This window comes from Eptesicus fuscus, chromosome 16, assembly GCF_027574615.1.
Source record: "Eptesicus fuscus isolate TK198812 chromosome 16, DD_ASM_mEF_20220401, whole genome shotgun sequence".
NCBI lineage: Eukaryota > Metazoa > Chordata > Mammalia > Chiroptera > Vespertilionidae > Eptesicus > Eptesicus fuscus.
The window spans coordinates 61,748,170-61,774,702 of NC_072488.1; the positions used below are offsets into that span (position 1 = coordinate 61,748,170).

Sequence of the window (26,533 nt, forward strand, 5' to 3'; positions counted from 1 at the left end):
CATAGATACAAACTTTGAAAATAAGATCCTAAAATGTTAACAACGAATGGGATCATAGCTAATTTAGTTTCTTCTTTATATTTAAAAAAAAAAATGGCAGTGAGCATTCAATATTTGAATAATGAAAAACAATGAAGTCATTTTCATTTTGAAAAAAATGTGTACCACTTCTGCATACCTACTGCTTTCTTTTAAAGACCTAATTGATACTTTTAATTGATCTAGATAAATCAATAAAACTTAATTGATAATTTAAATCAATTAAGTTTAATTATTTAAATATTTGGGGAAAATGTAGCTGAATTCAGCCATGCTTTTTAGATTTGTAAAGGTCTGTAGGAAAAATGATAATGTTTTAATATTATTTTTGAGGTTCCTGTTATCTAATAAAAATTTGTACTACTGTCATAGATTGATTAGATCCAGAATTTAGCCACTGAATCCTTTATTGTATTCTTGTCTACATGTATGGAGGACTATACTGTTTTTTTCAAGTTGCTTCATTTTACATGAAGTTATTTTAAGCCTCCTATATACAGAAGATAGTGGAAGCCCATTTAAAATGTACATTTATTGACCACTTGTTAAATTTTAATTGCTTTAAACTTTGATGTAACTTTTGCTTGATTTTATAGATAAGAACAATATTTTGTGGCATTGAATTTATTATTTCTGACATTTTATTTTATATTTTGTTTCTGATATTTTGAAATAACTTATTATTATAAAAATGTTAAAGAATTATTAAAAATTGAGTCAAAAGAGGGGAAAGTCTCTTTTGACCTGCCTGTTTTATTGCCTTGCCTCTGGTTCATGTTTAGCATTACACCTTTGTCATCATTATACTTTGGTCATTGGCACAGAATAAAGTCCCTTTAAATAGAAGTTTCTTTAAGAAAAGGGAGAAGGGGATAAAAATATAACTTTTGTGATTAGTGTTTACCTTTTCTTTAATTCTAGGGTGGATATATGGCTGCCAAGGTCCAGAAATTGGAGGAACAGTTTCGATCAGATGCTGAAATGCAGAAGGATGGAACTTCATCTACAATTTTTAGTGGAGTTGCCATCTATGTTAATGGATATACAGGTTGAGTACTTTTTACTTTTTAGGTTCTCTTGGCATGCATTATTATTAGGATTGAGAGTGACTCTTTTTAAATTGCCTATAATAATATGCTGATTAGACCGTGTGTCCTTCCGGACGAAGCCAGGGCCAGAGCGAAGCCCGGGTCCTGGATGCCTGCGGGGGGCCGGAGGGAAGCCTCCGTCCGGGTCCTGGGTGCTGGAAGGAAGCTGATGCTGGCAGCCAGGGGAAGGAAGGCCTACTCTTGCATGAATTTTCATGCATTGGGCCTCTAATCTTATATATATAAAAATGATAAAAGTAAAATTCTTTGTTAGGTACTCCTTCACTTTTACTGCTATTCCACCTATACCTGCCATTGTCTCTTTTTAAAAAATTAATATGTTTAGATTGATTTCAGAGAACGGGAGAGAGAGATAGAAACATCAGTGATGAGAGAGAATCATCAATCAGCTGCCTCTTGCATAACCCCCACTGGGATTGAGCCTACAACCTGGACATGTGCCCTGACTGGGAATGGAACCATTACCTCCTGGTTCATGGGTCGGCACTTAACTGTTGAACAGTACCAGCTGGGCCTGCAATTGTCTTTTTTTTTATTTTTTATTAAAGTACTTAGGGTTTTTTTGTGTGTGTGTCTGTGTGTTCTATCTTTATTGATTTCAGAGAGGAAGGGAGAGGAAGAGAGAGATAGAAACATCAATGATGAAAGGGAATCATTGATTGGCTGCCTCCTGCATGTGCCCTTGGCAGGAATCAAACCCCAGGCTGACGCTCTATCCACTGAGCCAAACCAGCTAGGGCTAAAGTACTTAGTTTTTAAAAAGTCAAATGAGCCCGGCTGGTGTAGCCTCAGTTAGGTTGAGTTTCGTCTCATGTACCAAGTGTTCTCCAGTTGGATTACTGGTCAGGGCACATGCCCACACTCCATCCCCAGTAAGGAGCGTACAGGAGGCAGCCAATCATCGATGTTTCTATCTCTCCCTTCCTCTTTCTCTAAAGTCAATAAAAACATTTTTTTTTAAAGTCAATGAGGTTTAAAATTAAAAACAGTAGTGATCTTGATTAAACAGCTGATTGGAAGCTGACCACACATGTGTGGTACTTGTAAACTGTGAACTTCAATATAGGAAGATCTTGTAAGGCCACCTCACTGGTAAATCTCCGTGCTGGGGTTCTTCTTCCAGCATTAAGAAGGGTTCAGCAATCTGGAGAAAGGCTGTGCGTAGATTAAGTAAGAGTCCAGAGACGAAAGATAATTTTGAAAAGCATTGGGGGTCAGAGGAGCCTAGCAGAAGGAGCTAAGTTCTCCTTGTCTCAGGACCCTTGCTTTTTATTAACACAAATTGTCCTAAGGCAAGGTGGATCTATACACTTTAAAGGTTAGGGTTTCCTACAGAAGCATTGTCAGATTGGGGAATAGCCTATGGTGGCTGTTCAGGTATTTGGCCAACAGGAGGCAATAACATGTAGATTAAGATGCCCTGAGCTGTCTGGCAGCAAACAGTCATCCTATTCAGGTTTGGGGGAAATGCCTTTCAGCCATTCCAGCAGGTGATAACATATGTGACTCAGCCCTTGCTGAGTCCCCAAGTTCCATCAACCTTTTGATGAAACTCTTGCCATTATGACATGCTGGAACTGGCTCCTGGCATCTCCCACTGTAATTACCTATAGATTTGGGGGCTGATGGAGGAGGAGGGTGGTATATGTGTAAGATTTCCCACACTCTTGCTTAGAGCAGCATATAAATCCAACTGTCAGCATTTTGGTGGCTAGGGGGAAGCAATGCGCCATAACTCTCAGAAAGTAGAGTTTTATTTAATGTTCCTATTATATTTTCATTCCCTACATCACTTCTCCCCTCTGCTATGCCTATTGTCATTGAGTCTGGTACCTGGAAGGGTCAGGATAGTCTTCTTTGTGAGTCCAGAGGGAGGTGGGGGGAGATACGGAATTCTAATTACTTTGTTACATAGAATTTCAACTGTGAACTTTTTGTTTTACCACCTATCCACATGCCTATTTTGGGAGGTGCCTTGTACCCCTATTTCATGCATTTCTCTTGTTTTCACTGGTACTAAGCAGTCTCTTCTGGACTTCCACATAGCCAGCTTAGATTTTAGCTTTCTCTCATCTGTAAAGACAGTTACCACTTGTCTACTGGCTGTCAGATGTTCCTGCTAAAGTTTCTCTTCTCTTTAGGATTTCTTTCCTATTAAGATAACTTAAGTGTATTTTGACATGAATGGCTGCTCATATTTGTGTCAACCTCATACTTTTTCCTCTCCACTTCTCAACTGGCTGATACCTGCTTATCTATAAGTCTATTTATACATAGCTTCCCTTTGATTGTCTGATTGTCTTCTTACTGGCATGGCTGACTTCTCATGCTCCTATGTGGCACCTTGTATTTGTCTGCGCCTTAGCATTTTTAAGATCTTACTATAGACAAGAACAGGAGATAAATTTTCATTGCTACTGTATCCTTGGTACCTCTACAGTGACTGGGTGTAACCACGCAGGAAATATTTGTTGAATTTTACAGTTAACTTTAATTAACTGATATATTTGTCTGGTTGAATTTTATTAGGCATCATTGACAATAAATTCTTAAAATGAATTGCTGGTGCAGCTTTGGAAAAATTCACATGCAACTTTTCTACTTAGGTATTCTGGAACATTGAAGCTCCTCAGGCCTTCTTGAGATGTATTATAAAAGATTCAAAATGTTAACAAAAAGAAATAAACATTGCTTGTTACAGTAGTCAGTTATGAAAGTCCCCAATTTGCCATGGCACCTTATTCACGTAAGAGGAAGAAAAAGAGACTGTGTGAGAGAGAAAAAAATAAGTATTTGTAGTAATCACTACCATGGTTGAAAGTCTGGAATTCTAACCACTTTTGTCACTGGTTTTGGGTGACCATAAGACATTTTCTCTTTGAACCTATTTATTTTGAACCCATTATTATCACTATCCATTTCTTTAGGGTAGAGATAATAATATTTTTACTCTTATTATTGTTACATTATAATTCTACAAGTGAAGTTCCATTATGCAGAATTTCATAGGACATGCAAATTGTGGTGATGGACTTTTTTTAGAAAAATAATCTGTTTTAGTGAAAACTTTGCAGCTTTATAGATAAAACAGAATCAACACCCGTGTAATGAATTAGCAAGTGAAGAATAGTGCTTTAGATGCAGGAAGACTAGTAGGGAATGCTGTTTTATTAATTCTTAATCATGCTCCCTGCAGACTTTAATATTCCAAGTTTTTTTGATTCTTTTAAAGCTTCCAATTCTTCCATCTGAACTTCTCTTTGATAACTCTTATTTCTTCTAACCCAGTTAGCACTGAACTTGAGCTGAGAGATAAGATCCTCTGCCTTTTGGATACTCTGCCTCTGTCAATCCATTCTCTCTTCTTTTTGCCCCCTCTCCCCCCAAAAAGCATCATCTTCTCTCTGTTAAGGTTAACTTCTTTGTCTTCCATCATTTTTTTCTTTTTAATTAAAAATTATTGTGAGCCCTGCCCGTGTGGGTCAGTGGTGTGGGTCAGTGGTTGAGCATCGACCTATGAACCAGGAGCTCATGGTTCAATTTCTGGTCAGGGCACATGCCCGGGTTGTGGGCTCGATCCCTAGTGTGGGGAGCGCAGGAGGCAGCCAGTCAGTGATTCTCATCATTGATGTTTCTATCTCTCTCTCCCTCTCCCCGCCTCTCTCTAAAATAAATAAAAATATACCTTAAAAAAATCATCTTGAGATAACTGTAGAATCACATGCAGTTTTAAGAAATAATACAGAACTCATGAACCTTTTGCCCAGTTTCTCCCAATAGAAACATCCTATAAACCTGTAGTACAGTATCAACCAGAAAATTGACAATGATACAGTCGAAATAAAGAACATTTTCACACCACAAGGATCCTTTGTGCTGCCCTTTTATAGCCAAACCTACATCCTTCTCTTCTGCTTTCAGTACCTCTTATCCCCTGGCAACTAACTAATCTGGGCTCCTTTAAAAAAAAAAAAAATTGTATTTATTTATTTTTTTAATTCTTTATTGTTGAAAGTCTTACATATGTCCTCTTTTTTCCCCTATTGACCCCCTCCAGCCCACCCCCGCAAACCCCCCCCATGCCCCAGGCCTTCAGCATCCTATTTTCTGTGTCCACGGGTTATGCATATATGCACATAACATCTTTGGTTGATTACCTCCCACCCACCCACCTTCCCCCTCCTTCCCTCTGAGATTCCCCACTCTGTTCCATGCTTCCATATCTCTGGATCCACTGCGTTTATCAGTTTATTTTGTTACTTAGATTCCAGATATGAGTGCAATCATGTGATGCTTATCTTTCTCTGACTGACTTCCTTCATTTAGCATGATAATACTCTCCAGGTCCCTCCATGCTGTCTCAAAGTGTAAGAGATCTTCCTTTTTACTATTGCATAGTATTCCATGGTATAAATGAACCACAGCTTTTTTATCCACTGATGGGCACTTGGGCTGTTTCCAGATTTTAGTTATTGTAAATTGTGCTGCTATGTACATTCTTTCTGATTGGTACTTTGGATTTCATAGGATATATTCCTAAAAGTGGGATCACTGGGTCAAATGGCAGTTCCATATTTAATTTTTTGAGGAAACTACATACTGTTTTCTATATTGGTTGCAACAGTCTGCATTCCCACCAGCGGTGCACTAGGGTTCCCTTTTCTCCACATGCTCGCCAGCACCTGTCATTTGTTGATTTGTTGATGGTAGCCATTCTGACAGGTGTGAGGAGATATCTCATTATCATTTTAATGTGCATCTCTCTGATGACCAGTGACTGAGCATTTTTTCATAATGTCTCTTGGCCTTCTGTATATCCTCTTTGGAGAAGTGTCTATTTAGGTTCTTTGCTCATTTTTTAATTGGATTGTTTGTCTTAATTTTGTTAAGTTTATGAATTCCTTACATATTTGGACGTTAATCCTTTATCAGATGTATCATTGCCAAATATGTTGGAGTTTATTCTTGTGTATGGTGTAAGTTGGTGGTCTAGTTTCATTTATTTGCATGTATCTGTCCAATTTTTCCAACACCATTTATTGAATAGACTCCCTTGACTCCATTGTATGCTCTTGCCTTCTTTGTCAAATATTAATTGAGCATAATGGCTTGGGTTGATTTCTGGATTCTCTGTTCTGTTAAATTGATCTATATGCCTCTTCTTGTGCCAGTACAAGGCTGTTATGATTACAGTGGCTTTGTAGTATAACTTGAAATTTGATATTGTGATTCCTCCAACTTTGTTTTTCTTGGGCTCCATTTCTATACGTTTTCATTTTAAGAATACATATTTAAGAATACATTCATACATATTTATGAATGTTACATAAATATGTAATCTTTTGGGATTTGCTTTTTTCTTTTTTCTCTGAGCATAATACTCTGGAGAGTTATCCAAGTCATTGTATCGGTAGGTTTTTCTTTTGTATTGCTGAACTGTCTTCTATCCTTTGGGTATTCCACAATTTGTTAATAATTCACCTGTTTAAGAACATCTGAGTTATATCCTGGTTTGGGCGATGAACACTTGTGTACATAAGAGTGCAATTGCTGGGTCATGGTGGTTGCATTTTCACTTTTTTTTAAGAAATTGACAAATTTTCTCAAGTGGCTCTATTTTATATTCCCACTAGAGGCCCGGTGCACGAAATTCGTGCACGGGGGGTGGGGGGAGTCCCCCTCAGCCCAGCCTGGACCCTCTCCAATCCGGGACCCCTCAAGGGATGTCCGACTACCATGGAAACCGGTAGTTGGACATCCCTCTCACAATCAGGGACCGCTGGCTCCTAATTGCTCGCCTGCCAGCCTGATCACCACTAACCGCCTCTGCCTGCCAGCCTGATCGCCCAAACTACCCCCCACCCCCCCGTCAGCCTGGTCGCCCCCAACTGCCCCCCTCTGCCCATCTGGTCACCCCTCACTGCCCCCCTGCTGGCCTGGTCACCCCCAACTGCCCCCCTCTGCCGGCCTGGTCGCCCCTCACTGCCCCCCTCTGCCGAACTGGTCGCCCCTCACTGCCCCCCTGCTGTCATGGTAGCCCCCAACTGCCCCCCTCTGCTGGCCTGGTCGCCTCTCACTGCCCCCCCTGCTGGCTTGGTCACCCCCAACTGCCCCCCTCTGTCACCCTGGTTGCCTCTCACTGCCCCCCATGCTGGCCTGGTCATCCCCAACTGCCCCCCTCTGCTGACTTGGTCACCCCTCACTGCCCCCCTGCTGTCCTGATCTCACCCCCAACGGTCCTTCCCTGACGACCTGATCTTGCCCCCAACTGCCCTTCCCTGCTGGCCTGATCTCGCCCCCAATGGCCCTTCCCTGCCGGCCTGATCTTGTCCCCAACTACCCTCCCCTGCAGATCTGATCTCACCCCCAGCTGCCCTTCTTTGCCAGCCAATTTGGTTCTGATTGGTTGGTTTCTATGCCAGTCAGCATCAAAAGCTCTGCCTCCTAGGCAGCCATTGGCTCCTCACAGTTGACCCAGGTTTGGTTCTGATTTGTCGATTTCTATGCCAGTCAGCGTCTCTGGGCCTATCAACAGGGCCTGATCAGAAAGGCGGGGCTGATCAGCAGCCCCGGTTTGGCTCAGTGGATAGAGCGTCGGCCTGTGGACTGAAGGGTCCCGGGTTCGATTCCGGTCAAGGGCACATGCCCGGGTTGTGAGCTTGATCCCCAGTAAGGGGGCGTGCAGGAGGCAACTAATCAATGATTCTCTCATTATTGATGTTTCTATCTCTCTCTCCCTCTCCCTTCCTCTCTGATATCAATAAAAAAAAGAATGTTCTATGAAATTCACAGGAGTATTGTGGAATATAATTTTAAACTGGATTGAGATACTTAGTATCTATTAAGTAATTGCAAATGTTAATAGTTGTAATGTGTGTGAGTCAGGATTTCCTCAGTACTATGCTGAAATGCAAAATGGCAATGAGTATATATTACTAATTGAACTTACATAATAAACTTTATGTTACTACTTTTATTTGATTGGTATTTTGGGGAATTTTTTGTAAGAGTTCATTTGAAATAAGGGTCCTGCTATTTAAAAACATTGAAAATCCTTAGTTTAAATGTCTTTCTCCATATGTTTCCTTCATTAGGGCAGAGCAGTTTCTTAATTTATTTCCTTTGGTGTTTTGTACTTGACTGAACATTAGTAAATGCTTATTAGCCAGCATGACTTGGCTTCAGGTCTATAGAGGTTTAATCCTGGTTTAATTTTACTGTGCTTCTCTAATGAAGTTGGTCAGGGTCTGGCATATATTTAATCATAAATGGAATCAAATACTTGAGGTGCATAGTCTGACATACATGAAGTGAGCAGAACTGTCCCCACTTTGTTTTGCCCTCCATACTTGTGCGTCGTTTGAGACAGCTGTTTTGAGGGAAAAGAGGAGGTAGAGCTAAACTAAACTAAAATTTAAAAAGGAAAAGACATTCATTTAGCTTAGTCATTTGAGACTTCTTTTTCCTATCTTGCCATTGTATCAGTTCTACATCCTAAAATAGTACAGTTGTTCTAAAATAAAATATGAAACCTTAATGTTCAGTTAGATTTTTCTCATTTTTTGACCAAGATTACTTTGTCTCTTGCATAAATTAACAACTTTCCACATTCTATTGCTCAAGAAGTGTAACCACCTGTATTCTTAAGTTTTGCTTTGAAATATGCAGAATTGGGCTGAGAAGACAATCCAGCAGCACTCACCCCACCTCGCTTTCGCTAGACAGTGCCTCCTCAGTCAGTCAGTACTCTTGGTATTTTATTTCCTGAGTTACCACTGGTTTTCCTTAGGAAACCTATTGTATAGCTTTGCAAAGCTTTCTAAGATATTTGTCTTTTAAATTGTACAGTCCTGTTCAGTGAGAAACACAGTTATAGGTGAAAAGTATTATTAATCAGTTGTTTTCTCTGGATCTTGTGTTTCTATATAAAACTTCTTTGCGTGTGTGTGTGTGTGTGTGTGTGTGTGTGTGTGTGTGTGTGTATTGATTTCAGAGAGGGAGAGAGAGAGATGGAAACATCAATGATGAGAGAGAATCGTTGATCTGCCACCCCTGCACACTCCACACTGGGGTTTGAACTTGAACCACTGGTAATCGAACCGTGACCTCCTGGTTCATAGGTCGAAGCTCAACCACTGAATCATGCTGGCTGGGTAGTAGAAAACTTTATTTTTATTGATTTGAGAGAGATAGAAACATCAGTGATGAGAGAGAATCATTGATAGGCTGCCTCCTGCACGCCCCCCAGTGGGAATGGAGCCTGTAACCCAGGCATGTACCCTTGACCAGAATCGAACCTGGGACCCTTCAGTCCACAAGTCAACGCTCTATCCACTGAGCCAAACCAGCTAGGGCTAGAAAATTTCTTAATGTCACCCAATTAATTATGGCAGAGCCAAACTAAAATCAGGACATTTGGTCTTCAGTTCACTGTGTTTTCCCTTATACCACATGTTTTATACTGGCCATAACAAACCTTATTTGCTTTAAGTACTTTACATTTCATGACTTTAAACTTCTTGAATTTTGTACCTGTTATGTGTGTAAGACATTGTAGTTTAATAGGTAATCAAAATATATGAGTTATGTGTGTGTGTGTATTTTTTTCCTCATTTACATTTTTTTTCTGCTTTAGTTTCTTTACCCATAAAATTGGGTGTGATGTGATTTGCTTTGCTTTCTCTCACAAACTTTTGAAATAGTCTGCAAATTTTGTTTGCTGGAGATAATACTTATAGTGCATAGAAATTGTACAACAGCTGTGTAAGGGATCTTAAATACCTAGTCTAGCCTCTCATTTTGTCAGTTCAGAAACAGGCTAAGTGAGATGAGTCATTGCCCAAGACTTTTCATTGTTAACGTGCAACTGAAACCAGACGTTGCATCCAGGGTTGCATCATGTTAAGGCTGATCAAGTATGAGTTTTGGGGGAGGTAGACTGGCACTTGAATTGTGGCTGCCCCACTAGCTGTGTATAACTTTAGAAAGTTACCTTAATCTCTCTAGTTTTTGATTTGTTTATGTGCCTAAAATTGATGCCATTTATAAGAAACTTTATTAATGAACAATAACTTACATGTTTAAAAATTTAATAGAGCTTTAAGGAAAAAATTTGATTGCCACATGTCCCTTTAATAATCTATTTTTAGAACCAATGCTATATCTCCCCCCCCCCCCCCCCCGTAAAGTCATCTTGTGAACCACCCAGCCTCAGAGTCACTGTTTACTTAAAGGATCTTCACCAAAATGTCAGTGATAATCTGTGGTGGTGATTTTTTTGGTGATTAAGTTACCTTCTTTATATTCTAAAATAGTATGTACAGTGAGAATGTGTAATGGAGTTTGAGGAATGTTAATTTTTATTTTAATTGGTCCAGACTGTTTAACTTGATTAATCTCATTTATACCAGTTTGGGAAATGAAATATTTATTAGATCTCAAAAAGTTTTTTTAGTTGTGACATTCTCTAGTGTAACACCAGTTGTAAAGATTTACAGAATATAGAATTTTCCCTGAATTTGATTTTTCATTCTCTTATTGTTGCCAGTACATCCAGGACATTCTAGAAGGCAAAGGTACGGAAGGGTGGGCATCAAGAGAAGGACTTGTAGGTGAGATTATGGATTGAAAAAAAAATTAGAGAGCAGCCCTGAAGTTCCTTCCATCTTCCTGCTTTGGAATAAGAGATAATAATAATAATAATCTATATATATAAAAGCCTAAGTGACATTTATGACCGAATGACCAGAACGACCGGTCAACCAGTTACTATGATGCCCACTGGCCACCAGGGGGCAGACGCTCAATGCAGAGCTGTCCCCTGGTGGTCAGTGTGCTCCCACAGCCAGCCTCCTACGGCCCCACCCCCTGGCCAGTCAACGTCCTGGGGTCCCTCCCCCTGGCTGGCTGGACACCCCCCCCCCCCCCCCATAGGCTTCAATCGCTGGCCAGACCAAGGGACCCCACCTGTGCACAAATTTGTGCACTGGGCCTCTAGTTTAATAATAATACTGGTGATAGCTGACATGCAGTTCTTACTATGTGCATGGTCCTTTTTTTAGCAATTTATAATTTTTGGCTCTTTTAGATCCCACAACAGCTGTCTGTTACTATCCCCAGTTTACATATGAGAAAACCGAGGCCTAGGAAGTTAAGTAACTTGCTTAAGGTCCATGTGACTAGCAAGTGATAGCTAGGATTTTAATCCAGTCAGTCTCACTTTGGAGTCTTCTGTCTGGCTTAATTTTTAAGAGACTGAGTAAATATTTTAGAAGTCTGTGATGCGTTGTGGATCTCAGTTAATTCAATAGATAATTAGCACCTGCTTTGAGCCAGATACATGGAAGTAAGACAGACAAGGTTCCTGTCTTCAAGGAGCATATGTTCTGGGGTGAAATCTGACAATAAGTAAATGAATAGACAAGGTAATTTTAGATTATCAGTACTATGAAGAAAAGTAACGTGTAGTGGATTGCAGGGATGGGGTCCCTTGTGTGTGTCACACAACTTTTTTAAAAATACTTTTTTTTTATTTCAGAGAGGGAAAGAGATAGAAACATTAATGATGGGAGAAAATCATTGATCAGCTGCCTTTTGCACATTGAGCCCGCAACCTGGGCATGTGCCCTGACTGGGAATCGAACTCGGTGACTTTTTGGTTCCGAGGTCAACGCTCAATCATTGAACCACACTGGCCCGGCCGTCACACAACTTTTAGTGTCACATAGATTTCATACTGTTGAATACTATCTCACAAACGTTTTTCTCCAATTAGCACACATCTGCTGAATTAAGAAGGGTGTTAAATACAAAATTAAATTTATTATGCAAATCTTTAGAGCTATTATTTATATTCTTTTGAACTTATAATTTGGGAGTATGTTCTGTTGCTGAAGAAATAGAGTCAAAGAGAAATACTATTTTAAAAATTTCAAAAAATAGTCATAATGAGGGTGACCACCAGCTGCATATCAGGCTGTTTGGGCTGATGGAGTGGTTCCTGGCTGCTGTCCATTGTGCTCTATTGGTATTCCAGTTTTGTTTGCAAGTTCGAGCCACCATGTGTCAGCATATGTATTGTCTTCTTCCACCATTTTTGTAGAGTTTAGGGCAGGGGTATCAAGGCATATACATTACTTGAAAGGAGTTCTGATGTCTTCATACTTTATAATAATAGCAGTTTTTATATTGCGTACTTCCTATGTGCCTGACTTAATTCATCATTATGGCCTTACTTGTTATTTTTAAAGAAAGGGGAGAAAGCTTAAAGGAGTCTGGTACTTGTTCAGAGTCACACAAGAGTAAGCCAAGAGTAAGCCCAGCTCAGTGTTATCACATAGTTTATGTGCTCTTACCTTTAATAGATTGGTTTCCTGGTTCACTCACACTGAAGAATATTTGAGAGTCTTCAAAATTGAACTTTAAGGAGCCCCCTTAACTTCATCCCATAAAAGGACAATGAAAAAAACAAGGACAATGAACTCTCCAGGTTTTCCAGTTCCAAATTTCTGTAGTAATTAGATTTCAAAGAGCAACTAGTAGATGGAAGCGTGTGCGTGCAAAGGCAATGTGTTCCTGGCAGCCCCCTGCTTTCTGTTTCAATCATTTAATACAGTTGGTTTAGGAAAATTATAGATTAATTCGTAAGATGATTTTTTTACATTTCTGTGCTTTTTATTGGATTTGGTGTCTGTCCATATAATTGCATTGTATCTATCCATTAATTTGGTATTTTTCATTGGTATTTAATAAGGTGAGCCAAGTTCTTTAATCTTAGGGAAAGAAACTAAGTAAACTATAAATTCCTGACTGGCAAGATACCTCATTTCCACCATTTTTCATTAAATCATTGTGATGCTCTAGCTTGGTTTTTGTGATCCTGACCCCTGAAAATCTTCGATTATGAATTTTGAACTAATTTTATTTAAACATTGTTTTCATTTCTTTTTCTAGTGCAGTGTCCATTTTGGTAGCCTCTAGCCACATGTTTTAAACACTTGAAATAGCCCTAACCAGTTTGGCTCAGTGTATAGTGTCGACCTGCGAACTGAAGGGTCCCAGGTTCGATTCAGTCAAGGGCATGTACCTTGGTTGCAGGCACATCCCTGGTAGGAGGTGTGCAGGAGGCAGCTGATCGATGTTTTTCTCTCTCATCAGTGTTTTTAACTCTCTATCCCTCTCCCTTCTTCTCTGTAAAAAAAAAAAATCAGTAAAATATATATATTTTAAAAACAACAGCACTTGAAATGGGGTTAGTCTAAATTGAGATGTGCTGTAAATATAAAATGTACACTTGATTCTGGAGGCTCAGTATGAAAAAAAGAATATGAAATATCTCAGTTTTTTATATTGATTACATGGTGAAGTGATAATGTTTTGGAACTATTGGGTTAAATTAAGTATTATTAAAATGATTTCATGATTTTACTGAGGGTACTAAAAATCTTTTTTTTTTTTTAGAAATATATTTTTTAATATATATGTATATATATATATTTTTTTTTACAGAGAGGAAGGGAGAGGGAAGAGAGTTAGAAACATCGATGAGAGAGAAACATCGATCAGCTGCTTCCCGCACACCTCCTACCGGGGATGTGCCTGCAACCAAGGTACATGTCCTTGACTGAGAATCGAACCTGGGACCTTTTAGTCTGCAGGCCGACGCTCTATCTACTGAGCCAAACTGGTTAGGGCAAGAAATCTTAATATATGTGACTTGCACTTATCAGGCAATGTCAGTGTGTGTGGTCAGTAACATCAAATGACATCTGCACAGTAGAATTTACCATGAATTAAACCTGGCATATCTGTATTTGCTTTTTTAGTTTTTAAATTTTTCTCAAGTCTAAAACTCATCTAATTAGTTATAATAAAAGCGTTCATCTAGCCCTGGCGGGTTTGGCTCAGTGGATAGAGTGTTGGCCTGTGGACTGAAGGGTCCCGAATTTGATTCCAGTCAAAGGCACATGCGTGGGTGGGGGGGGGTGGACTCATCCCTGGTTGGGGGGGGGGGTGTGCAGGAGGCAGCCGATCAATGATTCTCTCTCATCTCTCCCTTCCCTCTCCCTTCCTCTCTGAAATCAATTAAAAAAAAATTTTTTTTTTAAAGAAAAGTGTTCATCTAAATACTTGGACCTATATTGTTTGGGCTTATGGAAAATCTGTTGCTTGAACAACAAAGTAGATACATAAGCCTCCAGTGACTCTCCCTCTCCCTCCCACCACCACCCAGGGCACAATTGTTGCTAAGGGAGGTGTGATTTAGAGTCTTCATTAGGATAATAGGTGAAAGAAATAGAAAAGCTATTGAAAGTAATTAGTTTAATTGCTAGTATTAAATGCCAACTATAACAGAACTGTAGTGAGTCAGACATTTTTTTAATGGGAAAACATAAACTACATTTATTTTTGTTTTAAGATATTTTTAATAGTTGTATTGAGAATAAAGTATTTTGAAACAGTTGAAAAATATACACTGTTTCTTGGTCTGCAGTGTTTATCTTCTGTATAGGTGGACTTCTGACTATTGTATTATAGTAAGTCATCATTTAATGTTATCGATAGGTTCTGTTGACTTTCAGTGAAATGACATAACCAGTTTTACAATAGGCTGATTGATATAAACGAAAGTTCAGTTCCTATGGCATCTCATTAATGCAATAACAAAATGTTGCTATTCGAGGACCTGCTGTATTCTGAAGGAGCTGTAAGATTAATTGGAATCTGTAAACTGATTCATAAATGACTTTATACTTGTCAATTTTAAAAAAAGATACTAGTATCAAGGTCATACAGCTAAATGTGATCAAAATTTTAAAAGTATTTGCTCTATTATTATTACTCATTACTTGAGGTCCCTATTTGCTCTTCTAGGCACCTCTTAGCAGTAGATGTTTTTGTGTTGATTGACTGTCTCTAGCACCCAGGGGAAGAGGTTGTGCTAAGGCAAAATAGCTTTATCACCTTGTGATTTACCTCCCAACTTTGTTTACTGGCAGCACAGCCCAGGAGAAAGTGAACCAGTGATAGACTCTTTGAATGGCTTGTTCTAGGGATTATTCAGGTAGAACTCTACTTTCTTATATATAAAACTCATAATATATTTTAATATTAACTTTACAGATCCTTCTGCTGAGGAATTGAGAAAGCTAATGATGTTGCATGGAGGCCAGTACCATGTGTATTATTCCAGGTCCAAAACAACACACATTATTGCCACAAATCTTCCTACTGCCAAAATTAAAGAATTGAAGGGACAAAAAGTAATTCGGCCAGAATGGATTGTGGAAAGGTAAGTGTAATTTTTAATAAGGTTTAAAAATTGGAATACATTTTATTTCTACTATAGATACTTACATTGCCTCTTAAGGGTGAAAAGTAATTAATGTCTTAACACTACTGTACTCTTAACTTCACATTGATAATTCAGGTGGCCTAGGATTTGACATCCTTTTAAAAGTACTACATTCATGTTCTTTTTTTTTTTTTATTTTTTTAATATATTTTTTATTGATTTTTTTACAGAGAGGAAGGGAGAGGGATAGAGAGCTAGAAACATCGATGAGAGAGAAACATTGATCAGCTGCCTCCTGCACACTCCCCACTGGAGATGTGCCCGCAACCAAAGTACATGCCCCCGACCGGAATCGAACCTGGGACCCTTCAGTCCACAGGCCGACGCTCCATCCACTGAGCCAAACCGGTTATGGCTACATTCATGTTCTTGGAACCTCAGCTACCAGGAATTAAGGGCAATCAGCCGGTAAGCAGCAGGATGTGGTGTTAGGAGAAGGTTGACTAAACAAGTTATTCATTGGCAAATATTTATGCACCTATTATGGGCTAGGCAATGTTCCCTGTTTGTTTGGAATTGGTGTGCTGTAAATCAGTGATGGCTATTCATATTAACTTCTTAAGTTTAAATATGTCATCTGGATCTTTGGTAATGAGTCATACTTAGGTGATTTATATTTTAAAACAATATCATATATGAGTGATTGCTAGATTTATGAAAGTTGAAAGTTAAAAGATTAAAATCATAATTTTACCTATGAATAGATTATAATCTATCTATAATAATAAATCATAATAATGCTAATTAGACCGGACAGCCGAATGACCTTCCAGATGAAGCCGGGCTGCAAGGGCTGAGACAAGCCACCAAAACTGTGAGGCTGAGCCCCTTGCACAAATTTCGTGCATTGGGCCTCTGATCTCAATATATAAAAGCCTAAGCAACCGTTACAACTGAACAACTGCTCAACCAGTCACTATGACGCACACTGACCACCAGGGGGCACATGCTCAATGAAGGAGCTGCCCCCTGGTGGTCATTGTGCTCCCACAGCCAACCTCCCATGGCCAGCCAACCTCCCCCAGTCCCTTCCCCCATCCAGCAAACCTCCCATGTTCCCTTCCCAAGTCCCTCCCCCCTTTCATCAGGCCCCATCCGGCAGGCCACGTCTGGCAGCCAGATGGCCTGGCCCGATAAGTCCTGATCACTGGCCAGGCCTAGGGACCCCACCTGTGCACGAATTTCATGCACCAGGCCTCCAGTTATTCTATAAAAGAATGGTCAGATTAAATTATGGAGTGCAAATGAAACAAACTTTGGGGGTTGTTTTTTTTTTTAGTCAATTCCAAGCTTTTGGAAAAATCCTAAGCTTCACTAATTTTGACACTTTCGATAAATTTATTCAGCAGATTGAGTTGTGCTCAGTTCCTTTGTGTAGCAGATGTAGCAGCACAGATTCAGTGGGAGGCAACATAGCATAGTGGGAAAGCCTTGCCTGGGCTCTGGACACACACCTGGGTTCACATCTGAACGCAGGAATTGGCATGCCTGTCATCTTGCGTGACTTGGGGAAGAGTTCTGCAGTCATTCTGAACTTCAGTTTCTCACTTGTAAAAGAAGGCTGATAATTGCCTGCTATGGTTATATGAGAACTAGAAATAATTTGTGTAAGCTAGCACATTGAAAGGTATCCTATATAATAAAAGCCTAATATGCAAAAATACCTAACGACCAAACAGCAGAACGACCGTCCAGACGACCTTCTGGATGACCACGCTATGACACACACTGGCACCAGGCCAGCCAAGGCCGGTACAATGCGATTGTTCGGGGGGCCCTGCTATCGCCCCACAGAGGGAGGCCCAGGCCACTGGCCAGTGGGGTGATCCATCGGCGGGGAGGCTCTGCAATCAATCGCTCCACAGAGGGAGGCCCAGGCCAGCCAAGCAATCGCACTCTACACCTGTCACCCACAGAGGGAGGTGACCGGTGGTGGGGGAGGGGAGGCAGCGCCACACAGATGGCAAGCAGTGGCAGCGGTGGGGGGCAGGGCCAGCTGCCGGCAGCCAGGGGAAGGAAAGCCCCGATAGGCCCTGATTGCCAGCCAAGCTTAGGGACCCTACCCAAGGGGTCCCGGACTGTGAGTGACACCCCCTCCCGTGCATGAATATATATTGTGCACTGGGCCTCTAGTAATATATAAGGAGAAACTGTTTTGTTTTGTTTTTAATTCTAAAAACATTAGCAAGTATCTTACCTTATAATAGAGAAACATGCAAATTGACCGCACCTCCGCTATGCCCATGATTGGGCCTGCCAGAGGCTGGGGGCGGGACTCCGGGTGGCCCATCCGGCCGTTGGGAAGACCAAGATGGCTGCGCCCAATCCTGTAAGTTCCGGGGATCCGCATGGCGATCGCCACCCGGGGGGCGTGTCCGGGCCGAGCCCGGCGCTCCCCGGGTGTCCGCATGGCGATCGCCACCCGGGGGGCGTGTCCGGGCCGAGCCCGGCGCTCCCCGGGTGTCCGCATGGCGATCGCCACCCGGGGGGCGTGTCCGGCCGAGCCCGGTGCTCCCCGGGTGTCCCGGGGTTGATTGCCACCCGGGGGGCGTGTCCGGGCTGAGCCCGGCGCTCCGTGGGTGTCCGCATGGCCATCACCACCCGGGGGGGGGTGTCCGGGCCGAGCCGGGCGCTCCCCGGGTGTCAGCATGGCGATCGCCACCCGGGGGGCGTATCCGGGCCGAGCTGTTCGCTCCGCGGGTGTCCCGGGGGCGATCGCCACCCGGTGGGCGTGTCCGGGCCGAGCCGGGCGCTCCGCGGGTGTCCCGGGGGCGATCGCCACCCGGGGGGCGTGTCCGGGCCGAGCCGGGTGCTCCCCGGGTGTCAGCATGGCGATCGCCACCCGGGGGGCGTATCCGGGCCGAGCCGGGCGCTCCGCGGGTGTCCCGGGGTTGATCGCCACCCGGGGGGCGTGTCCGGGCCGAGCCTGGCACTCCCCGGGTGTCCTCATGGCGATCGCCACCCGGGGGGCGTGTCTGGGCCGAGCCCGGCGCTCCCTGGGTGTCCGCATGGCGATCGCCACCCGGGGGGCGTGTCCGGGCCGAGCCCGGCGCTCCGCGGGTGTCCCGGGGGCGATCGCCACCCGTGTCCGGGCCGAGCCCGGCGCTCCCTGGGTGTCCGCATGCTGATTGCCACCCGGGGGGCGTGTCCGGCCCGAGCCCGGCGCTCCCTGGGTGTCTGCCTTGACAAAAGCTTTCCACATCTCTGTTTATTCTTTTGAATCCATAAAACGACCTTAAAAAAAGCATCGGGGCCAGCTAAGAAAGAATGCACTTTCTGGCCAGAGCACGCAGGATTCTTTTGCCCAACAGGTTAAAGGGAGCAGAGCTGGCACAGTGGGAATGGCCCTGGTGCCCTATGAGGAGACCGGGGGAATGGGGTTGCCGAAATTCCCTAAGCCTCTTGCCACCTTCTCCTTTGCAAACCACACCATCCAGATCCACCAGGACTGGAGGCAACTGGGAATCACAGCCGTGATTTGGGACATGGTAAGCAAATCTTGAGGGGCCTCTGAAAACACCTGCAACTGATTATAAGACTGGTCTTTATTTAAAAAGAAATAAAAGAACAGCTTTGTTGAGATATAACCCATATATTGTACATGTCACCTAAAGTGTACAATGAACTGGTTTTTTAAAGTAAATTCAGAGTGGTACAACCATCACCATGCTCAATTTTTAAATATCTTCATGACCCATCCCCTCCAAAAAAAACTTCTACCCACTGGAATCACTTTCCTGATCATCTTCCCCAAAATAGATTGCACTTTAAAGGTGGGTAAAGGAAAGTTGAGGGAAGTTAAAACACTGCACAAAGGATATTGTAAGATGACAAAGCCCAAAGTGAAGATCATGTGTTTTCTTTAAAATATATATATATTTTTAAAATTTCAGAAAGGGAGAGGGAGAGAGAGATAGAAACATCAATGATAAGAATCACTGATCAGCCGAAACTGGTTTGGCTCAGTGGATAAAGCATCGGTCTGTGGACTGGAAGGTCCCAGGTTCGATTCCGGTTAAGGGCATGTACATTGGTTGAGGGTACATACCCCGGTGGGGGGTGTGCAGGAAGCAGCTGGTAGATGTTTCTCTCTCATCGATGTTTCTAGCTCTCTATCCCTCTCCCTTCCTCTCTGTGAAAAATCAATAAAATATATTTAAAAAAAAAAAAAAGAATCACTGATCAGCTGCCGCCCACAGGCCCCTTACTGGGGATTGAGCCCGAAACCCAGGCATGTGTGCCCCTGATCAGAATCAAACCTGGACTCTTCAGTCCACAGGCCGATGCTCTCTCCATTAAGCCAAACTGACCAGGGCCATGTGTTTTCTTCAAGTTCTGCGTGGTTGTAATGGTCCCCAAATCTATACTACTAAAAGGGTAATATGCTAATTAGAGTGGTTGTCTTCTGGACATCTTTCCAGACAAAGCCGCAGTGGCTATAGAGGCCAAGGCTCAGGCAGCCATAACCACCTGCAGTGGCAGCAGCATTGGGGTTATGGGGGTGGTGCCTCCAGAGGGAGGCCAGACGGGGGGCCAAGGCACAGGCAGTTTGGGGTGATCAGGCTGATAGGGGAGGGCAAGGTAGGGGCAATCAGGCTGGCAGGAGATCAAGGTAGGGGCGAGCAGGCAGGCAGGCAGTGGGGTTAGGGACAATCAGGCAGGCAGGCAGGTGAGTGGTTAGGAGCCAGCGGTTCCAGATTGTGAGAGGGATGTCCGACTGCTGGAAGTTGGACATCCCCTGAGGGGTTCCAGATTGAAGAGGGTGAAGATTGGGCTGAGGGGCACACCCCCCTACCCCCCCTCCCACCAGTGCACGAATTTCGTGCACCGGGCCCCTAGTTAATAAATAAAGTTCAAAAAGTCAAAAGAGCATTTTTTTTTTAAGTGCATTTAGCCAAGCAGGCATAATCAGTGGTTGAGAGTCGACCTATGAACCAGGTAGTCACGATGCAATACCCAGTCAGGGCAAATGCCCAGGTTGTGGGCTCGATTCCCAGTATGGGGCATGCAGGAGGCAGCTGATCGATGATTCTTTTCCTTGTCATTGATGTTTCTCTCTCCCTCTGCCTTCCTCTCTGAAATCAATTTAAAAAATATAAATATATATATTTTTAAAGTGCTTCCAGAAAGCCAAGTGTATTTTATTAATTAAGCATTTTTTCAATCTTTGAGGATTTCTGAAGGACCATTCCTGGAACATCTCACTGGTTCTTTGTGCTGTATTCTCAATGACTTAGTCACTGTCAGTTCATTATATAAGGTCAATGAACATGGCCTTTCGCTGTGTGTCTCAAAAAGGAATTGTGAAGTTTTCAGTATAAGAACTTAGGATCATTCCAGAGTCAGGTGTGTGTTGTTGCATACAGACATTCCAGTCCTATTCTTGTGTTAAGGCTAGAATTTTGATCTGGGGATATTTGGTTTGGCTTTGGAGGGTATGGGGTAGCTCCATGGACAGTAAGAGAGAGGAGGTGAAAAAGGCTCTTATCAGGTAGGACTTGACTTGCTGAGAAAAAGGTGGGTTTTATGACAGCTGTTTTCGTTATACCTGCTCTTTCTTGCCCTGAATGCAGCTAGCAGTAATAAAATAGAAAAAGTAACTGTGGCCTTTGTAAGTTTTAAAATTTACTTTAATGGATAGCATTTCAGTTTGAAGTCAAGCCTAATCATCTGTTGTTAAATGATTAAAGTGACTGAATACCATGATTATATGGCCTGTTTATTTTATTTTATTTTTGGTAATCCTCACCCTGGGATATTTTTTCCATTGATTTTTAGAGAGAGTGGAATGTATGGTGAGAAACAGAGAGAAACATCAATGTGAGAGAGAGACACACACACACACATCAACTGGTTGCCTACTGAGCTTGCCCTGACTGGGCCAGGAATCAAGCCCACAACCGAGGTATGTGCCCTTGACCAGAATCGAACCCTTGACCCCTCCATCCTCAGGGCAATGCTCTAACCATTGAGCCACTGGCTAGGGCGTGTTTGCTTCATTTTATATATGAGAAGGCAGGGCTGATAAGGTTAACTACTTTGCCTAAGAACAGCAGGATTCAGTCCAGATTTTCTGACTCCTATTTGGGTCTGCTCTGCCATTTAATTAAGCTTGTTGTAGGTGAATTGGCCCATGTGCAAATGGATCCGTCTAGGCACATATCTTAATATATAAAATAAATGTCATTGTCTATTGTGTCAGAGGATGGAATTATTTTTCTTATAGCACACTACTGTTTCCTTTTACACTCTAATCCCAGTCTTATTTATCTCTTCCCTTCCTCAGTGTTGGTGTATTTATTTTATTTATTGACATTAAAGAGAGGGATGGGGGAGAGAGAGAGGGAGGGAAGGAAACATCGTTTTGTTGTTCCACTTATTTAAGCACTCATTGGTTGTTTCTTGTAGCTTATATGTGCCCTGTCTGGGAATTGAACCCTCAACTTGGGTGTATTAGATTCCACACTAATTAACTGAACTACCCAGCCAGGGCTACTCCTCAGTGGTGTTTTAATGATGTTTTGTTATACTTAAAATTTTAAACATTGTATTAGCTATTTAGTGGATGATACATGATATTCTCTTCTATAATTAGCTTTCTTGTTTTTAGTTTGGGCAGTTTAAATAGCAGCTACCACTTCTAAGTGTGTGGGGTGACTACTGGGCTTTGATTAGAATTCCCTGGTGTCTGTGTCTGTATCATGAAACCTGAGTCATTGTACGTACACATGATTATAGGGCCAGGACTGCTAAGGGGCTGGAAAGTCCTTTAATGAGACGCCTGTGTGTGTGCGTGTAAAATGTGAGATTATTTTACTGAAGCCTCTGCCTTGAAAATCCTACACTTGCTTGCATATAGTATAAGTCAGTGATTTTCATATTTTTGCCTATTCTTTTTCTTCAGAAGTTTTATATTGAGATTTGAAGTTTAGAATAGTTAATGAGAAGCTGCTGTGATCCACCCCGCTCCTCACTAAGCAATGAGTCCCATGGAACGCAGTTTAAAAGCATTGTCCTAAGTAATTGCAGGTCAATGTAGTTTTTGTTGTTGCTCACTGTATCTCGCGTGTTTTTAGCATGGGAACCTGCCTCCCTCCTGTGGTTAGGCTCTCATGGCTCTGCTGTGAGTGGAGAGTGTGGTCTCCATTATTCAGTTCATGCCACTCACTGGGGTCTTCTAATGGGAGTGACTGATGCTCAGTAGAGTTTGTCCTTTCTTTTTAAGCTCTCAAGTTCTAATATGTTAGCCCATTTGTCATATACTCAGAGACTCCAAAGAGCTCATACTTCATATGGGCTAAAACTCTAATTATATTCAATGTAAATATCAGAGTGCTTATTTAAACTCAACTAAAATTTGATTGCAACGTTATCTCTCATGATTTTTTCATTTTCCTTGTGGTTTTGTGTCTTGCTTCAATTTATTCTTTATAGAAAATGTGCATGACTCCAGTTTCTGGTGTAGATTTGGCTTTTTAAAAAATTTAATCTTGGTGTCATTTACATTTTTCTCACATAGCACTACAGAATTCTTCTAATAATATTTTTATTTGGCTAACTAACCAACACACACATTTCAGACTATACCCCACTGACTTGTTGTAGGTAACATTTTATTAGAAAATGAATTCTTCGACATTAGGAGCTAAAAAATGATTAGCCCCCCCCCCCCAAAAAAAAAAAAAAAAAGAATGGATAGCCTAACTTTCAGTATCTGTGTAAAGGCAAGGAATCTCATACATATTTTTATACCTTTTTATTTCCTTTTCTTAGCTCATAGTGTCTTAGTGAGTGGTTGGGAAGTTTAGATAGTGGGGGTGGGGCAAAAGGAATTTTAATTTTGGTGCATAAAGATGATTTTTGCTTATTGGTGGAATGGGCAAAAACAGCTCAATTTTTCCTTAGCACATCATTAGATCCTTTCTTGCTTTAATTCCACTTTTGAGTAAGGAAGAAGACAGAGCCTGAATCCATGGGTGGGTGTGTAGACCAGTGTTAGATACTGTTTCTGTAATACAGGAAAACTGAGACATTGACTGGAACCATAAACACATTTGATGTGCAGAAGTGTTTCATATAAAGAAAGTGCTGATAATATAAGCTAGAAGAAAAAGTTCAGAACAGCAATTAGTGTAGTGATGATTTTGTTGTATATTCATTTTTGTATAATTTCCCCAAATCTGGTTATAACTGTCAGTGTAAAGTCATTGTCAGTTAACAGAAATAGGAAATTATTTTGAGAACTATTAGATACAAAGTTCTGTTTTAGAGATAACTTTAGTGGGGCTGGGCTATAGGACTAAGCACGATTTAAGACTCCTCAAATTAAAAAAAAAAAAAAAGAATTAAGACTCCTCAAAGAAGCCTGGCTGATGTGGCTCAGTGATTGAGCGTCCTCTCTACTTATCCCTTAGTTACAGCTATATGTAATGAAAAGTTAGAGGCTACGGTTAGGGTTCTACTTCACATATTAAGTACCTCTGCATCTGACGTGGGGGAAGCAGGTGAAATACATAATAATACTATAAGAAGAGCATCCATAGGCAGTTGAGACCAACTGTTAAAGGAAGAAAAAAAGTTTGATAAAGAATAGTAAATTAATGGGGGGAAAAGCAAGACACATGTAATACTCTCAACAATTAAGATTTATAAAATAAAACAATAATATAAACCTTAGCTTATAAAAGAATAGTAATTTAATATACGATCTCATTTTAGGATTTTGATTCTGATAGTCAAATGAAATCTTTAAACTTGATAAAAGTAAATTAAAAAATAAAACAAAAGTAACTTGGCCTGATAATATTAGGTAAATGAAAATTGAAATGTCACTGGTATGTTCTTTGACATCATAATGTAGTCCTTATAGCATTTGGATACAGTAGGTGCTTTAGGTAGAATTACTAAATACATCCTATCTAATAGAAGAGTGATATGCAAATTGATGGTCACTCCAACACACAAGATGGCTGCCCCCATGTGGACACAAGATGGGCACCACAAGATGGCCAGCAGGGGAGGGCAGTTGTGGGTGATCAGGCCAGCAGGGGAGGGCAGTTGGGAGAGACCAGGCCTGCAGGGGAGGGCAGTTAGGGGTGACCAGGCCTGCAGGGGAGGACAGTAAGGAGTGATCGGGCTGGCAGGGAAGGGCAGCTGGGGGGACCCAGGCCTGCAGGGGAGAGCAGTTGGGGAGAACCAGGCCTGCAGGAGAGGAAAGATGGGGGTGACCAGGCCTGCAGGGGAGGGCAGTTGGGGTGACCAGGCCTGCAGGAGAAGACAGGGGCGACCAGGCCTGCAGGGGAGGGTAGCTGGGGGTGACCAGGCCAGCAGGGGAGGGCAGTTAGGGGCAACCAGGCCAGCAGGGGAGGGCAGTTGGGGGCAACCAGGCCTGCAGGGGAGGACAGTTAGGGGCGACCAGACTGGCAGAGGAGGGTGACCTGGACAGCAGGGGAGGGCACTTAGGGGCAAATCGGGTCCCCAGGAGAGTAGTTAGGTGTCGATCAGGCTGGCACAGGAGTGGTTAGGGGGTGATCAGGCTGGCAGGCAGAAGCGGTTAGGGGCAATCAGGCAGGCAGGCAGGCGAGCAGTTGAGAGCCAGTAGTCCTGGATTGTGAGAGGGGTCTCAGATTGGAGAGGGTGCAGGCTGGGCTGAGGGACAGTCCCCATCCCCCCGTGCACGTATTTCGTGCACTGGGCCTCTATTATTGATATAATTACATAAAGGACATATAGACTAACATTTTATAGTTTCATATTTAGCATATATCATCACTTTTCCTATGTTCAGAGTTGACTCAATATTTTTAATTATTTTTTTGTTAGGTAATTCAGTCATTTCTTACATGTTTTGTAGTGTCCTTTGAGAAAATTAAATGTCAAGCTCTTGGATTTATGACATAATAAAGTATATTTAGTTTGTTACTTATTAATTTTTTCCTAAATAATTAAAATATGACTTTCTTACTATTCATTTTAGGTTTAAAGCCAGAAATGTTTTTGGAAACATTTTCTGATACTTAAAGAGCCTTTTGTAAAATTTGGATGTTAGCATAAGTACAGTATATTGGTTGGCTATTTTAAATTGAAAATACTTTAAATGGTATAATAACCATATATAACTTAATTTATTAGAAAGCAAAAATCAGATTAAGACAGCAATCAAATTAGTTTTAGTTCTGCAGAACAAAAGAATAGTTGTTTGGGAGTGTCAGTTAATGTGCTAGTACTACCTAGTATTATAATAATACTGGTGTTACTCTGGTTTTTACTGGTTATGTTTAGTAGGTAATGAACATTTGGAAGAGGTTATTACAATAGCTTCTGCCCTCATAGAGTTCATATCCTCAAATGGCCTTGTCTCAGTCACTCTTCCATTAAAATAGTTTATTTATTACTCTTAAAGTTGAGGTCCTTCATTTTGTCCCTTCTTTTTTTATCCATACCCACAGAGAGTATATTTTTCTATTGATTTTTTTTTTTTCTTTTTAGAGTGAGAGAGTGGAAGGGAGAGATTTGGGGAAGAGGGTGGGTGGGAAGGAATGGGACGTCAGTGTGAGGAGAGACACATGGATAGGCTGCCTCCTGCACATGCCCACCTGGAGACAGGGATCAAACCTGCAAACTCAGGTACCGGGAGAGCCTTGGTGTGTAGGCTGATACTCTAACCACTGAGCCATGCTGGCCAGGGCTATTTTAGAATTTTTCACATTTAATAGACCTAACATGAATTGTGGAAATTGGGAATCCTCATCTAGTTTACTTATTCTAGGAAAACTTAATATGCGAGATGGGATTTGAGAAAGTGTTGATGATTGTACAATTATTTGAGGGGAAATTGTGGTCAATATTAAAGTCAAGATAAAAATATTAGTTAGTCTTAGTCCAACTCCGTGCTTTTCTCATCTTACTTTGTAGTTTGTTTGTTTTTGCCACAGGATTGTCGGCTAGTGATTTTTAAGATCTCAGATGTGTGTCTTTTCATGGGTGGAATGTCATTCTTCAAAGTAGTAGTATGTTAGAATCTCAAAGACAG

At 41.7% G+C, this 26,533-nt stretch overlaps 1 protein-coding gene across 2 annotated transcripts in view; it reads left to right on the top strand.

The window, feature by feature from the left end:
• REV1 (REV1 DNA directed polymerase) overlaps positions 1-26,533 on the top strand; it is a 108,575-nt gene that overhangs the window by 39,849 nt on the left and 42,193 nt on the right. For both annotated transcript variants that reach the window (XM_054727899.1, XM_054727900.1), the window contains exons 3-4: positions 961-1,087; positions 15,270-15,438. In XM_054727899.1, coding sequence (XP_054583874.1) covers positions 961-1,087; positions 15,270-15,438 — 296 coding nt within the window. The remainder of the gene's footprint in view (positions 1-960; positions 1,088-15,269; positions 15,439-26,533) is intronic.